Raw genomic sequence first — 15,544 nt, forward strand, 5'->3', positions numbered from 1 at the left:
AGGGGGCTCCAGAGCTGACCCTAAGGATAACATGAGAGGAAAAACCTTCCAGCAACTGTGCATGGGGTATGCATACACCTGCTTGGAACTGACATGAGCAAGCACTCAAAATACAATAGCTCTAAGAGATGTAATCTGGTTTGTTCATCTCCATGTGGCATTAACAAAAAAGCATCATGATGACAATTTATTATTAACTTTAATTAGTTCAATGCTGATTAAAGCATGCAGGAAAGAAGAGGCATAATCATTTTACTGCAGATCTGCACAATATACACTGAGTGGCAGTTCATTTTGGCATCACAAGTAGACAGCATAGGATGAAGGCAGAGCCTAGGATGTTGGCACCACTTATTATTTTCCAATTTCACCACTGATGGTCCCTCCAATCATATTTAACCCATTTTCTGTTGTAAAAATTACAGACTTTTCCAATATTTAAAATATAATTTTTACAATAGAAAGTGATAGTTAGGTTACAAATACTTGAACAAAGGGAAAAGGGGAGGATCCCAGATAGTAAAGTGAATCTTTAAAATAGAGACATGGTTGAAAAAAAAATAGAGAAAATAAATATATTAAAGACAGCAGAGAAAAAATATTTAGAATCCCTTCTCTAGTATCTTCTCTCATAATCCTAGAAGCTTCTTCCCATACTGGAAGGTTATGGTGCATAGGTTCTCTCAAAATTGACTTCATAAATATTTTTGAAAATAAAAATGAATGTCAAGAAGGTGCTGGCCTCTGTGCCTCAAAACAGAACTAACGCCTGAACATACACATCCTTTTGCTATGTTGGTGCAGTTATCAATCTTGTAAATACCCTCTCTATATTTCCAATTAAACTTACTTATTTCTTACCTCTCTCTGTAGGCGTTCCATTAACTCTGTGTATTCTCTCTGCTCTCTCAGGCGCTTGTCCCTCTCTCTACATGCTAGGATGCGACGGAAAGCACACTGCAGCGTTAGCACAGCCTTTTCTTTGTAGTTCAGTTCTGTGTGGTACATAGAGAATGAATGAAGATAAACTGCAACCCAATGTGGATATGAGACAGTAAAATCACAGACAGAATTCAGTGCTCACAAATGCAAAGTACTGCACATTGGAAGGAATAATTTAAACTTCTCATACACCTTACCAGGTTCAGCTATTTAGAAAGACTGAAAACAGATAGGACATCCACCAGTGTTACTAAGAACACTGATTTGTGCATTCATATGACAAATTAAATCTTTTTTGTCTTTAACTTCTCTGAACTCCATAAAATTCCAGACAGACCGAGGGATTGTTCAAATGAAATCCTATTTCCTTACACTCTGTTATAAAATGTGGAATAACTGTTTTATTATTTAATGTCCCAGAGGTAATTAATTAAGGACCCAGGCTGATACTTTAAAAAAATATCAATTTCCACCAGTTTGTGATTACATTTCTGCTTCCAGCCCCATTTTTAAAGAGCCTTATTATTAATCAGTGTGCAATTTGATCACCCATATGTTGCTAGCACTCAGTATGAATAAGAAGTACTGTTTTAATAGGTATAAGAGCTCCATACTATCTATTATACTAGCTTGAATGAAAATGTCCTTAAGATTTACATTTGTGTATTCAGGGGTGCCCGTGGCTATAGGCCGACTTGGCCGTCGCCTAAGGCACCGCCTTCAACAGTGCCCGATGATGACATCACCCCATTGATGGACGTGCAGGCGGGGGCGCCAATCCCGCATTCTGCCTCGGACGCCAGCTGCCGCAACCCGCCACAGGCCATTCCTGTGGATCTTGCCACTTCCTCTGTGGCAGGGGCTGTGCCAGCTCAGCACAACTGGCTGCTGCCAGAGTTCACCGGCAAGGGCGGGTTAACTAGTAAGCATACCAGTAAACCTCATAGTTACTGGTATGCTTACTAGTTAATCATTTAACATCCCTAAATTAAAGCACTTTAATTAAACCACCATTGTTTGTGTATCTCTCTCTGGGTACGTCTACACTAGCTCGTTAGTTCGAGCTAGGTAGGGTAATTAGGGCAAGCAGAGTTGCAAATGAAGCCCGGGATTTAAATATCCCAGACTTCATTTGCATGTTCCCGGGCGCCGCCATTTTTAAATCCCCCTTAGTCCGAACTCCATGCCTGCGGCTACACGCGTCACAGAGTAGGTAGTTCGAATTAAAGATCCTAATTCAAACTACCGTTACTCCTCATTCGAATTAGGATCTTTAATTCGAACTACCTACTCTGTGCCGCGTGTAGCCGCGGGCACGGAGTTCGGACTAAGGGGGATTTAAAAACGGCAGAGCCCAGGTACATGCAAATGAAGCCCAGGATATTTAAATATCCCAGGCTTAATTTGCAACTCCGCTTGCCCTAATTACCCTACCTAGCTTGAACTAACGAGCTAGTGTAGACGTACCCTCCCAGTGTGCACCTGGCTGCAGAATGCTTTGGGAAGGGTTTGCAATGCCTCATGGGGCAGGCAGAGCATTACATGACCCAGGTTTCTCATTTCCCTCATTCCATGAGCATCCTACTAGATTGCCAGCCACTTTTCAACTGAAATGTACATGCAGGAGTGAGAGGTGTTACAGGAAATGCTGGGGGAGAGACAGAAACAGAGCATGTAGTCAACCTGTGGAACTCCTTGCCAGAGGAGGCTGTGAAGGCTAGGACTATAATAGAGTTTAAAGAGAAGCTAGATAATTTCATGGAGGTTAGGTCCATAAAAGGCTATTAGCCAGGGGATAAAATGGTGTCCTTGGCCTCTGTTTGTCAGAGGCTGGAGAGGGATGGCAGGAGACAAATTGCTTGATCATTGTCTTCGGTCCACCCTCTCTGGGGCACCTGGTGTTGGCCACTGTCGGCAGACAGGATACTGGGCTAGATGGACCTTTGGTCTGACCCAGTACGACCGTTCTTATGTTCATGTGATGGGGAGGTGTGTGAGAGAGTGTATGGGGGGGGCGGGGAGTGTGTTAGTAGGCTCTCTCTTAAGTTCAGCACCGCTGGTAACAGACTTTGCCAGGCCCTGGGCAATGTGGGAAGGAAGCTTAGCTCCAGGTCCGCTAGAAGAGACTGGGTCTCTGGTGGAATGGATGGGGCTAGAAAGTAGGAATAAGAGATCCTCCGGAAAAGAGCTTATTTTCCGGATGATCGCGTCCAGACTGGCGCTTTTCTCCAGCTTATCTACAAGCTGGAAAAAAGCGGCAGCCATGAAAATGCAAATGCCGCGGGGGATATTTAAATCCCCCACGGATTTGCCTATTCCCAAGTGTTACATTAGCATCCCTATTACGGAATAGGGGCCAATGTAGACGTAGCCATTGTGTTTAACTCAGATCAAAGGAGAGAGACTGTCAGTGTAAAGAACCTCAGATCGACAAGGGCCCCCTACCAAAGCTCTGTGAAGTTAACTGGGGAGTGCAGGTCTCTGAATCAGTAGGCTGCTTACCCTCCAGGCTACATGCCCAGTTCAACCTGTTTCTCCTCCCATTCTAATAGAACTAGAACAGACTCCATAAAGAGTCTTTTATTATTTTAAATTTACTCCAGTGGATGCTGGAATTTCTATGTGGTTGGACTGTACTGTGGGCCAAGAGCTGAAATCACTAGGTTTGGCCAAATCCACCACAAGCCAGCAGAACACACAATGAGAGGCAGCAGCAAGGTGAGCAGTCAGCAGAGAGCTGTAATGAGCGGCCTGCGGGTTAGTGACGGAGAGGTGCAATGAGCAGCCAGCAGAGTGGCAGCAGTGAGGTGAGACAAATGACCAGCAAGGTGGTTGCAAAGAGCAGCAAGCAGGTGGATGGCAAGTGACCAGCGGATTGAGTAAGATGCCACCTTACTTCCCCACCCACACTAAGGATGGGAGGTGAATTCTGTGGCTGCACCTCTGAACTCTGAGTCTGTCCTGACCCTAGATATTGAACCCGTCCCTGGCAGCTGCTGACGCTACCTGGCAGAAGGGTTACATTTTTAAACCATATACGATACCAGCTGGAGAACAGCACCTGGACAGTGATTGTACATCGAGACTGGCACTGAAAATAGTACCAATAAGGGACCAGTGCTTGCATGGTGATCTTGTGCCAAAACTGTTTCAGGTAGATGAAAGACAGCACCTTGCATAAAATGTTGTATTCTTGTATCAAGAAAAAGTTGCTCCTGAATCTAGGAGAACTCACCAAGTTTGCCAGAATGGTAAATGTTTCTCCTGGGATGGGATGGGACTCAATCCCATGATAGCACTTCTGCTAATCTATGTACACATGGGTCTTGATACCAAGAGCTCAATCTGTGCTTTAAGACAATATTTTAGATCTTGTAGAGAAGGATTTTGATGTATAGGAACAGCCCTCAGAATAAGATTACAGATCCACATTACAGCACTGTGATGGTGCATTACCTACCTGGCAGAGAATGGCACATGAATAGGACCAGCTGTCAATAAGATGAGGACAGAGCCAAAAACATTCAGGGCTCCCCCTGGGCAGTATTGAGTGCTTAGCATGGTAGAAGTACCACGGGATGACACCAACACATTGATAGCAATTTATTAGTAGGTACCAAGCTTGTTGAAGCCAGTCCCCATGTATCTGGGAGGGAAACAGGAAACAACTTGTCCTGAATCAGCAGCAAATCTAGAACCAAAAAGCTTAACAGATCCTTTGAGGCCACATATGCCTCAGGTGTTGCTGGTACTGAAAAGTTGTTTCTGAAATTGGTGCCATAGAAAAAGCCTGCATTGCATTTGGTGTCAACAGTATCTCTTTAGGAACTGGAGTCAACAACTCAACACTGCCAGGGAGCACTGAGGACTGCCTTGCTGAGGATGCCCTAATCTTGGCACTTATCTTCTTATGGGAGACTCCAAGCAGAGGGAAGGACGGGAGGGTAGTGGAGCACCAACCGGGGGACACATCTCAAAGAACCATTGTTACTGCACCTAGTTAGTAACTTCTTCTTCAGCGAGTGGTGTCCCTGTGGATGCTCCACTCAGGTGACTCTGTAGCAGTATCCACCAGATGGAGATGGGCATTGAAATCTTTTAAGTGGAAGAAGGAAGGACCACATCTGCTACTGAGGTGGAGGGTATTGGCCCCTTCTGTAAGGCGTAGTGCTGTGCAAAAGTACGGTGTGACAACCATGTGGCTGCCCTACAGATGTGTCCACTAATGGTACATTGTTCAGGAAGGCCATCGTAGCGGCCATCGCACGTGTGGAGTGAGCCCTGATAGACTGTGGTGGCTGTGAGTTCATAAGTGGCATGTATGCAGCCTACAATCCATTTGGATAGGCGCTGTTCTGAAACAGATGTTCCTGTGTGTGGTCCTGACCATGCCACAAAGAGTTTGTCCAATTTTCTGGTTGCTCTAGTTCTATCAAGGTAGAATGCAATTGCCCACCTTGCATCTAAAGTATGTAATATAGCCTCCTTGGAGGAGGCATGAGGTTTAGGGAAATAAGCAGGTAAGTAAATGGGTTCAGTTACGTGAAAGTCAGATATAACCTTCGGGAGGAACTTGGGATGAGGTCTGAGTATGACTTTATCCCTGTAAAGGTAGTGAAAGGTGGGTCAGCCATGAGGGCTGCGATTTTTACTACCCTTCTTGCTGATGTTATTGCCAGTATGAAGGCCACCTTCATAGATAGGTATTGTGGTGGCATAGTGGCTCAAAGGGAGGCCCGGTGAACGTGTCAAGGACCAAATTCCGGTCCCATGGTGGCACCAGGAGGCGCAGGTTTGGATGCATTTTCTGTAAGCCTGTGAGAAAACACTTCACCATGGTATGTGCGAAGAGGGAGAAGCCATCTACTGGATCATAGAAGGCCAGGATCACCACTAGGTGGACTCGGACGGAGCTGATGGAGAGGCCTGTGTCACTGAGGTCCATAAGGTAGTCAAGTAAGATAGGTATAGGGATTGTAGAGGGATGCAAATTGTGCATCGTGCACCCTTGTTGAAAGCGTGTCCATGTTTTGATAGGTGCTTCTTGTGGAGGGACACTGACTGTTTAGTACAACTTGTTTGACTCTGTCCAAACAGGTGAGCTCTTCATTCTGGAACCATGAAAAAGCCAAGAGTTTCAGAGTTTTGATGTTGAGGTGACATGTGCTGCTGTGGTGCTGCGTCAGGAGGTTCGGCACCACCGGGAGAGGAATAGGTTGATCTATCAATAGGTAGTGGATATAAGGGAAACAGGATTGTCTTGGCCAGGCTGGGGCTATTAAGATTACTGTGGCCCGATCGAACCAAATCTTGTCGATCACTCTGGAGATAAGTGGAATTGGTGGAAAGCCGTAGAGTAAGGGAGCTGTCCAGCGAATGGTGAAGGCATCCCCTTGTGACCTCTTGCCCAGTCCTGCCTGGGAGCAGAATCAGTGGCATTTGCAGTTGAAAGGTGTTGCAAAGAGGTCTATAGTTAGAAAGCCCCATTTGCGGAAGATTGAGAGGAGAATATTGGTATTGATCTCCAACTCATGCTGATCTGCGAAATGTCTGCACAGCTCTCACGTTCTGTGGTCCTGGTATATACATTGCTTTTGGGGTTATTTGGTTGCTGGTAAACCAGTTCCAAAATCTAACTGCTTTGGCACATAGAGAGTGTGATCAGGCATCCCCCTGCCAACTGACATAAAACATAGAAGATGTGTTGTCCGTGAGGACACGGATAGTTCTGCCCTTTATCAGGGGAAGGAAATGGGTGCAAGCCCTGTGAATGACCTTGAGCTCCAGGATGCTGATGTTAATTGCAAGCCAATGTTGAAGGCACCTCATGTGTAGCCTTGTGAATAGGACTACAAAAGTTGTGACAGCCATATGTCTCAATAATTGGAGGCATGTCCGGACCGTGGAGAAGGTAGTCTGCTTGACCTGTTGAACGAGGTCACAGATTGCCTCAAATCTTTGCAGCAGGAGGTAGGCTCTTGCTGTGACCGGGTCTAGTAATGCCCCGTTAAATTCTATCTTTTGCGTAGGCTGTATGGTGGATTTTTGTATATTGATAAGCATGCAAAGTCAGGAAAAACATTCCCTGGTAACATGTTATGATAGTAGTTTGTTGATAGGTAGGGCCCTTGATTAGACAATCGTCGATGTAAGGGAAGATAATGACGTTTTGCCTTTTGAGGAAAGCCGTGACTACAGCTAGCATCTTTGAAAATACTCGAGGGGCTGTAGAGAGGCCGAAGGGGAGGACTCTGTACTGATAGTGGTCTTGGCCCACAACAAATCTGAGAAATCTTCTGTGAGATCAGTGTATAGTTACATGAAAATATGCGTCTTGGAGGCTGAGGGCTTAGAACCAGTCCCCTTTGTCCAGTGCAGGTTGCCAGGATCACTATCCTGAATCTTGTGTTGCGAATGAATTTGCTGAGTTTCCTGAGATCGAGGATCGGTCTCCATCCCCGTTTTTTTGGCTATAAGGAAATAATTGGAGTAGAACCCTCTCCCTTGGTGTTCTTTGGGGATGGGTTCTATTGCCCCTAAGGTGAGTAACTTTTGAACCTCTGCCTGTAATAGCGGCTTGTGAGAAGGGTCCCTGAAAAGGAACAGGGTACGCAGTTGCATAGGGGGCATGGATATGAAGGGGATTGCATAACCCAATTTGATAATTTCCAGGATCCATTTGTCTGTGGTAATTTGGGGTCATTGTTGGTAAAAGGGTCTTAGGCACTAATGGAAGGTGACCTTGGAATGCACTGGAACTGCGGGATGGTTGCTCAGATCCCGACCAAGACTTCACATATGTTTGTAAGAGGTGGATTGAGTTGTGGAGGAGTGGTTTTGCTGCATCCTCCTCTTGTTAGGACATTGCTTGGACCTGTTGTCATATGGCCTCTGCTGTTGTCTATAGTAATTGTAATTATAGTCCCTAGGCCTTTGATAGTGGGTATATTTGTGTTTCGTATTAGGTGGCATTTGACACAGGAAGCATGGCCATCAGAGGTAGGCATCGAGTCTCTGCATGAGTCGTATCTTTTAAAGCCAGGAGAACCCAGCATGCTGAAGAGAAGCTGCCGCGGCCGCTACTTTTTTTTTTTTTTAAATGTAACCAACGTTGAAACTAGCTAGAAAGCGAAGTGCAGTAACTGTCGTTCTTCGAGATGGTGTCCCTGTGAGTGCTCCACTGTTGGTACTGGGCTTGCCCCGGCGCCACAGAGCAGAGATTTTTCTGGAAGCAGTACCCAGCCGGACCACGCATGCACCATGGTGTCTTGCGGTGTTTGCGCTCTTTTGCCTGAGTGCGCGGTCCGGCCCCCACCAGTTCCTCAAGGCCACCTCGGAATCTGTTAATCATAAGAAGAGAATGCACTCTGAAGCAGGGAGGAGAGAGGGTAGTGGAGTGCCCATGGGGATACCTTCTCGAAGAATGACAGTTACTGCACCGAGGTAACTTCACTTTCTTCTTTGAGGATGTCCCCGTGGGTGCTCCACTGTTGGTGACTGAGCAGCAGTACTCGCCAAGCCGAAAGGAGGGAAAAACAGAGTCCCTATTTATCTGCTGTAGAGACCACTGCTGATACCACCGCAGAATCCGAATGCCTCCTCTGAAGTATGGCATAATGTTTAATGAAAGTGTCCTGTGAGGATCACGTGGCCGCTCTGCATATATCTTTCAAGGGGACGCCCTTGAGAAAGGCCATCAAAGTTGCTGTAGCTCTTGTAGAATGGGCCCGAGGTTGAACGGGGAGTGGAATGTGCTTAGAAGCGTAGGCCTCTGTTATACAAGTAGTTATGAGCTTGGAAATTCATTGGGAGGATATGGGCTTTCCTTTAGATCTCTCAGCTAGGGACACAATTAAATGATCGGTCTGTCTGAAAGGCCTGGTGTGGTCTATGTAAAGAGCCAGAGCTCTTCAAACGTTGAGCGTGTGGAGAGTCGTTTCTCGTGGGAAGGTGTGAGGTTTTGGGTGAAAAACTGGGAGAACAACTGGGTGAAAAACTGGGTGAAAACTGGATGCTATCTTAGGGATGAATTTTGGATGGAGTCTGAGTACTACACTGTCCTTATTGAATACAGTATATGGAGGTGTTGCCATAATAGCTGATAGCTCACGGACCCTGCATGCTGACGTAATGGCGAGTAGAAAAAACATTTTCATAGTTAATAATTGTAAGGGTATGGTAGCGAGTGGTTCGAATGGTGGAATCATTAAGGCTTCTAGGATGATGTCCAAATTCCACACTGGAGGAGTGGGATTGCGTGGTGGGCTTATGTTTGTAAAGCCCTTGAGAAATCGTTTTGCGGTTGGGTGGGCGAAGAGGGAGGTGGAGTCGATCGGTTGTCTGAATGCAGAAATTGCTGCCAAATGGAGTCTGAGAGATGCTAATGGCAGTTCTGTCTGTTTCAGGTGTAGTAAATAATCAAGAATAATGGGCAGAGAAGTCGACTTAAGAAGTTCTCATTTTGTGATGCACCAGGAGATGAATCTGCGCCATTTGGAAAGGTAAGTAGCCCTAGTTGTTGTCGTCTACTATGGATGAAGATGTGTTTGACCTGTGTGGAGCATAAAGATTCAGAGGGATTCAGCCAGTTAGGAACCATGCTGTAAGTTTCAGGGTGTGAATTTGGGGGTGTCGCAGAGAGCCTTGGTTCTGTATGAGGCAGTCTGGAAGGACTGGAAGCAGAAACAATCTGTGTGATGACATGCGATGGAGGAAGGGGAACCAATGCTGACATGCCCACGCTGGGGCTATCAATATGATCCTGGTGCTGTCTGACTTTACTTTGTGTAGGACTTTGGGGATGAGGGTGTAGGAGGAAAGGCATATAGGAGAGGTCCATTCCAGTGGCCCTGGAACAGAACTTGCAGCACTTTCTGTTGCGATGAGTTGTGAAGAGGTCTATTAAGGAAATTCCCCATCCTTGAAAAAGGATGTGGAGAACAGCGTCGTGTAGTTCCCATTCGTGCTCCATGGTGAAGTGTCTGCTGAGAAAGTCCGCGGTGACATTTGTAGTTCCAGGTAAGTAGGATGCCACAGGTGTTATTCTGTGGTGAATTCACCAATTCCAAAATTGGATTGATTCCGCACAGAGGGAGCGGGATTGAGTTCCACCCTGGTGGTTCACGTAATACATGGCGGTGACATTGTCTGTGAGGATTCTCACCGTCGTATCTCAAATACATTCGTGGAAGTATTTGCAAGTGTTGAAAATCGCTCATAGCTCTAGAACAGTGGTCCCTAATGTGGTGCCTGCGGGTGCTATGGCACCCGTTGGGGCATTTATGTGCACCCACCAAATGCACGCGGCAGCCCCAAAAGGTTGGGGATCACTGCTTGAGAAGGTTATATGGAGTCGAGTCTCTGGTGCCAAAAATCGGCCTTGTGCAGGGGCAAGATTAGAAAGGCAAAGGCACAGAATGAGCTCAAACTAGCTACGGGAATAAAGGGAAACAAGAAGATGTTTTAGAAATACATTAGAAGCAAGAGGAAAACCAAGGAGAGGGTAGGCCCACTGATCAGCGAAGAGGGAGAAACAGTAACAGGAAACTTGGAAATGGCAGAGATGCTCAATGACTTCTTTGTTTCGGTCTTTACTGAGAAGTCTGTAGGAATGCCTAACATAGTGAATGCTAGTGGAAAGAGGGTAATTTTAGAAGGTAAAATAAAAAAAGAACAAGTTAAAAATCACCTAGAAAAGTTAGATGCCTGCAAGTCACCAGGGCCTGATGAAATGCATCCTAGAATACTCAAGGAGCTGATAGAGGAGGTATCTGAGTCTTTAGTTATCATCTTTGGAAAATCATGGGAGACAGGAGAGATTCCAGAAGACGGGAAAAGGGCAAATATTGTGCCCATTTATAAAAAGGGAAATAAGAATAACCCAGGAAACTACAGACCAGTTAGTTTAACTTCTGTGCCAAAGAAGATAATGGAGCAAGTAATTAAGGAACTCATCTGTAAATGCTTGGAAAGTGGAAAGGTGATAGATAACAGCTTGTATGGATTTGTAAAGAACAAATCATGTCAAACCAATCTGATAGCTTTCTTTAATAGGATAACAAGTCTTGTGGATAAGGGAGAAGCAGTGAATGTGGTATACCTAGACTTTAGTAAGGTGTTTGATATGGTCTTGCATGATATTCTTATCAATCAACTAGGTAAATACAACTTAGATTGGGCTACTATAAGGTGGGTGCTTAACTGACTGGACAACCGTACTCAGAGAGTAGTTATTAATGGTGCACAATCCTGCTGGAAAGGCATAACAAGTGGGGTTCTGCAGGGGTCTGTTTTGGGACCGGCTCTGTTCAATATCTTCATCAACGATTTAGATATTGGTATAGAAAGTACGCTTATTAAGTTTTGTAGCCAGACAGACCCCCTCCCCCCCCCCCATCACATCCATCTTATTTGCCTCTCTGAAGCATACAGGGCAGAGAAGGAGCAATAATATCAGCATAGTCTATGCTGGCTCATCTGATCCTGAGAAGCTGAAAACATAGATATGAGGAGAGAGTGATTAAGGCAATAAGCTGGCCTCGAGGCTGCAAGAAGTGGCCGGCTGGCACCTATGTTGATTCGAACACACACAGTCCCTGGGAGAGGAATTTCCCACTGAGAAAAGAATGTCCAGTACTTCCAATTTAATCATCTCAATTCTCTCTTAGAAGTGTAAATTAAGTTCACAACTCCCTTGTAAGAACTGGTCTCACAAAAGACAGACCAGCCCCATTTGGCATGACAGACAAGAAAGAGAAATACGTGACCCCATGAGTATAAAAGATAGGTCCAGCACACACTCACTTTGAGTGTCATTCTACCCTCTACCTGCTGGTCGGGTTAGGTGTTTGACCTCCCGAGGTTCTATGGGGACGCCCACCTCGTATTTTCGTCTTTCCTAGGAATTGAGGGACTGGCCGTGGCCTGACATGCTGGAGTCGAGAGGCACAGAAGGGGGTAAAAATTGTACCTGGATGTGGTCCTCTGTCTTAAGTGTACACATAGAAAGAGTAAGCTGATACTTGGTACCATTATTTCTATTTTTCTATCTTTATCTTCTTTGTAACCATTTTTAAGATCTATATTTTGCTAGTAGTTAGGAAATAGAACAATAGCCATTGCAACCATATGATTTATAAGCTTCCTCAAATAAACCTGTAACTGTTTAAGTTTTAACCTGACTCCTTCAGTTGCTGTAATAGAACCAAGCACAATTTAAAAGAACTTCAGCCGGTCTTAAGGGACCCCGGTCTCAGCAGTTAAAGTCTCGGGTGTATAGTATACACACACATACCACTCACTGCCCTGACCATCGGTTGGCAGAATTGGGGCACTCGTCAACCTCCTCCAGGTTGCCCGCTGCAAGGGACCCCGGTCTCAGCAGTTAAAGTCTTGAGTGTATAGTATACACATGCACACACTGCCCTGACCGTCGGCTGACAAGTTTGCAGATGATATCAAGCTAGGAGGGATTGCGACTGCTCTGGAGGATAGGGTCATAATTCAAAATGATCTGGACAAATTCGAGAAATGGTCTGAGATAAATAGGATGAAGTTTAATAAAGACAAATGCAAAGTGCTCCACTTAGGAAGGAACAATCAGTTTCACACATACAGAATGGGAAGCGACGGTCTGGGAAGGAGTACGGTAGAAAGGGATCTACAGGTCATAGTGGACCACAAGTTAAATACGAGTCAGCAGTGTGATGCTGTTGTAAAAAAAGCAAACATGATTCTGGGATGTATTAACAGGTGTGTTGTGAGCAAAACACGAGAAGTCATTCTTCCGCTCTATTCTGCGCTGGTTAGGTCTCAATTGGAGTATTGTGTCCAGTTCTGGGCAACACGTTTCAAGAAAGATATGGAAAAATTGGAGAGGGTCCAGAGAAGATCAACGAGAATGATTAAAGGTCCAGAGAACATGACCTATGAGGGAAGGCTGAAGGAATTGGGTTTGTTTAGTTTAGAAAGGAGAAGATTGAGGGGGGACATGATAGCAGTTTTCAGATATCTAAAAGGGTGTCATAAGGAGGAGGGAGAAAACTTGTTCATCTTGGCCTCTGAGGATAGAACAAGAAGCAATGGGCTTAAACTGCAGCAAGAGAGGTTTAGGTTGGACATTAGGAAAAAGTTCCTAACATCCAGGGTGGTCAAACACTGGAATAAATTGCCCAGGGAGGTTGTGGAATCCCCATCTCTGGAGATATTTAAGAGTAGGTTAGATAAATGTCTATCAGGGATGGTCTAGACAGTATTTGATTCTGCCATGAGGGCAGGGGACTGAACTCGATTACCTCTCGAGGTCCCTTCCAGTCCTAGTATTCTATGATTCTATGAATGTAACACCAGGCTGCAAATCTCCGCCACTTTGCCAGGTAAGTCGTTTGGGTAGACTCCCTTCTACTGTGTATCAAGACGCATTTAACTTGCTCCAAGCAGAGATCTTCAGATGCTCCGAACCAGCTAGGAGTCAAGCGGTCAAGTGCAGGTTCTTGGGATTTGGATGAAGGAGAGAGCCGTGGTTCTGGATGAGTAAGTCTGGCAAAGGGGGGAAGAGGGTAAGGTTTTTGCAAGGACATTTGGTGAAGAAATGGATACCATGGTTGTCATGGCCAGGCGGGGTCTAGGAGGATCACTCGGGCTGTGTCCGTGTTGATTTTCTCCAGGACTCTGGGTATAAGCACAGTTGGAGGAAACACATAAAGTAGGAATGTCCCCCAGCAGATCAGAAATGCGTCTCCCAACGATCCCCGCTCAATGCCCACTCTGGAGCAATAATTGTGGCATTTTGCATTGTTGTAGGTGGCTAATAGGTCTATTCGTGGGCACCCCCATCGGTGGAAGATGAACTGGAGGATGTCGGTGCAGATCTCCCACTCATGGTCGTGAGCAAAATGCCTGCTTAGTGAGTCTGCAATAGCATTGTTGATGCCAGGTAAGTAAGATGTTATTAGGATGGTGTCGTTATGAATACACCAGTTCCATAACCAGGCTGCCTCTGCACAGAGGGATCAGGACCGTGCTCCGCCTTGTCGATTTACATAATACATCATTGTGATGTTGTCGGTAAGTATTTTGGTGGTTGTACCAGATGTGCGTTCGGAAGTGTCTGCAGACATGGAAGACTGCTCTGAGCTCGAGAAGTTTTATGTGCAGAGTTGCCTCTGCGGTTGACCATCAGCCTTGCGCTGTCATGCCAGCCATATGGGCGCCCCAGTCAGTGAGGAAGGAGTCCATGGTTATCTGAGTCGACGGTTGAGGTCGATGGAATGGCACACCCACCATGAGGTTGCTCGGTTTGGTCCACCACTGTAGGGACCTGTGAACGTGGACTAGAGGAGATATTATTTTGTGGTTACTGTGTCTTGTCGGGATATACACTGATGCCAGCCACTGTTGAAGACAAAGGAAGTGCAATCTTCTGTGTTGAACCATGAACGTGGTAACAGCCATGTGGCCCATTAGCTGTGGGCAAGTGAATACGGAGATAGTTGGAGCATGAATTATAGTGGCTATTAGATCCTGGATTGTCTGGCATCGCTCAACAGGTAAATAAGCTCATGCCAAAATGCAAGTGAGTTGTGCTTCTATAAAGTTCAGAGTTTGAGACAGTTCCAACGTGGACTTTGGTTAGTTGAGAATTAGACCGAGGGAGTCAAGGGTCTGCCTCACTAACGCAACCATATGGCATGTCTCTTCGCATGATCGGCCTTTTATGAGGCAATCGTCGAGGTAAGGGAATATCATGACGTTTCTGCAATTCAAATGCACTTCCACTACTGCAAGAGTCTTCGAAAAAACCCTGGGAATGGATGCGAGACCGAAAGAAAGTACTCGATACTGGAAATGCTCCTTGCCCACTATGAAATGAAGGAATCGTCTGTGTTCTGGGTAAATAGAGATATGGAAATAAGTATCCTGCAGGTTGAGGGCCGCAAACCAATCTCTGTTGTCTAGCGATAGTATTATGGTGGTCAGAGTCACCATTTTGAACCGTTGTCTTAGGAGGTGCCGATTTAGCTTTCAAAGGTCAAGAATGAGTCTCCATCCTCCCATTTTCTTCTGGGTGAGGAAGTAGCAGGAATAAAACCCTTTTCCCTTGAACTCTTTGGGTACCTTCTCTGTGGCTCCAACGGAGAAGAGACAATGGACCTTAACAAGTCCTCATGATAAAGGTCCCTGAAGAGGGACAGGGTGGGTGGGGTAGTTGGGGGTATAGAAAGGAAGAGGATTGTGAAACTGAATGCTACGATTTCCAGGACCCAATGATCTGAAGTGATATTCACCCACTGGCGATAGAATGGCCTTTGGTGGTGATAAAAGAGGAGAGAGCCATGATGTTCCCGGCTGACCACGTGAGATATCTGCATGCCCTCAACCAAATTTTCTGCTTTGCAGCCAGTTGGTTGGAAGCGTGAGCAGGTTGGGTTCATCACTTCAAATGAGGTTGATCGAAGGTGCAGTGTGGCTGCCTGTGGTATGGGTAGTCATACCTCTTTTGGTATATGTTATAACGCCTATAACTGTATGGGGGCGTATAAATTCCTAGCATGCGGAGGTTAGAAAGCGAGTCTTTTCCCGAGTGGAGGACCCCATCCGTCTT

General features: G+C 45.7%; 1 protein-coding gene across 13 annotated transcripts in view; it reads right to left on the bottom strand.

The window, feature by feature from the left end:
- IQANK1 (IQ motif and ankyrin repeat containing 1) overlaps positions 1–15,544 on the bottom strand; it is a 172,959-nt gene that overhangs the window by 118,306 nt on the left and 39,109 nt on the right. For all 13 annotated transcript variants that reach the window (XM_075919896.1, XM_075919900.1, XM_075919904.1 and 10 more), the window contains one exon: positions 862–995. In XM_075919896.1, the coding sequence (XP_075776011.1) occupies positions 862–995 (134 nt within the window). The remainder of the gene's footprint in view (positions 1–861; positions 996–15,544) is intronic.

This window comes from Pelodiscus sinensis, chromosome 2 (assembly GCF_049634645.1).
Source record: "Pelodiscus sinensis isolate JC-2024 chromosome 2, ASM4963464v1, whole genome shotgun sequence".
In the NCBI taxonomy this organism is placed as follows: Eukaryota; Metazoa; Chordata; order Testudines; family Trionychidae; genus Pelodiscus; species Pelodiscus sinensis.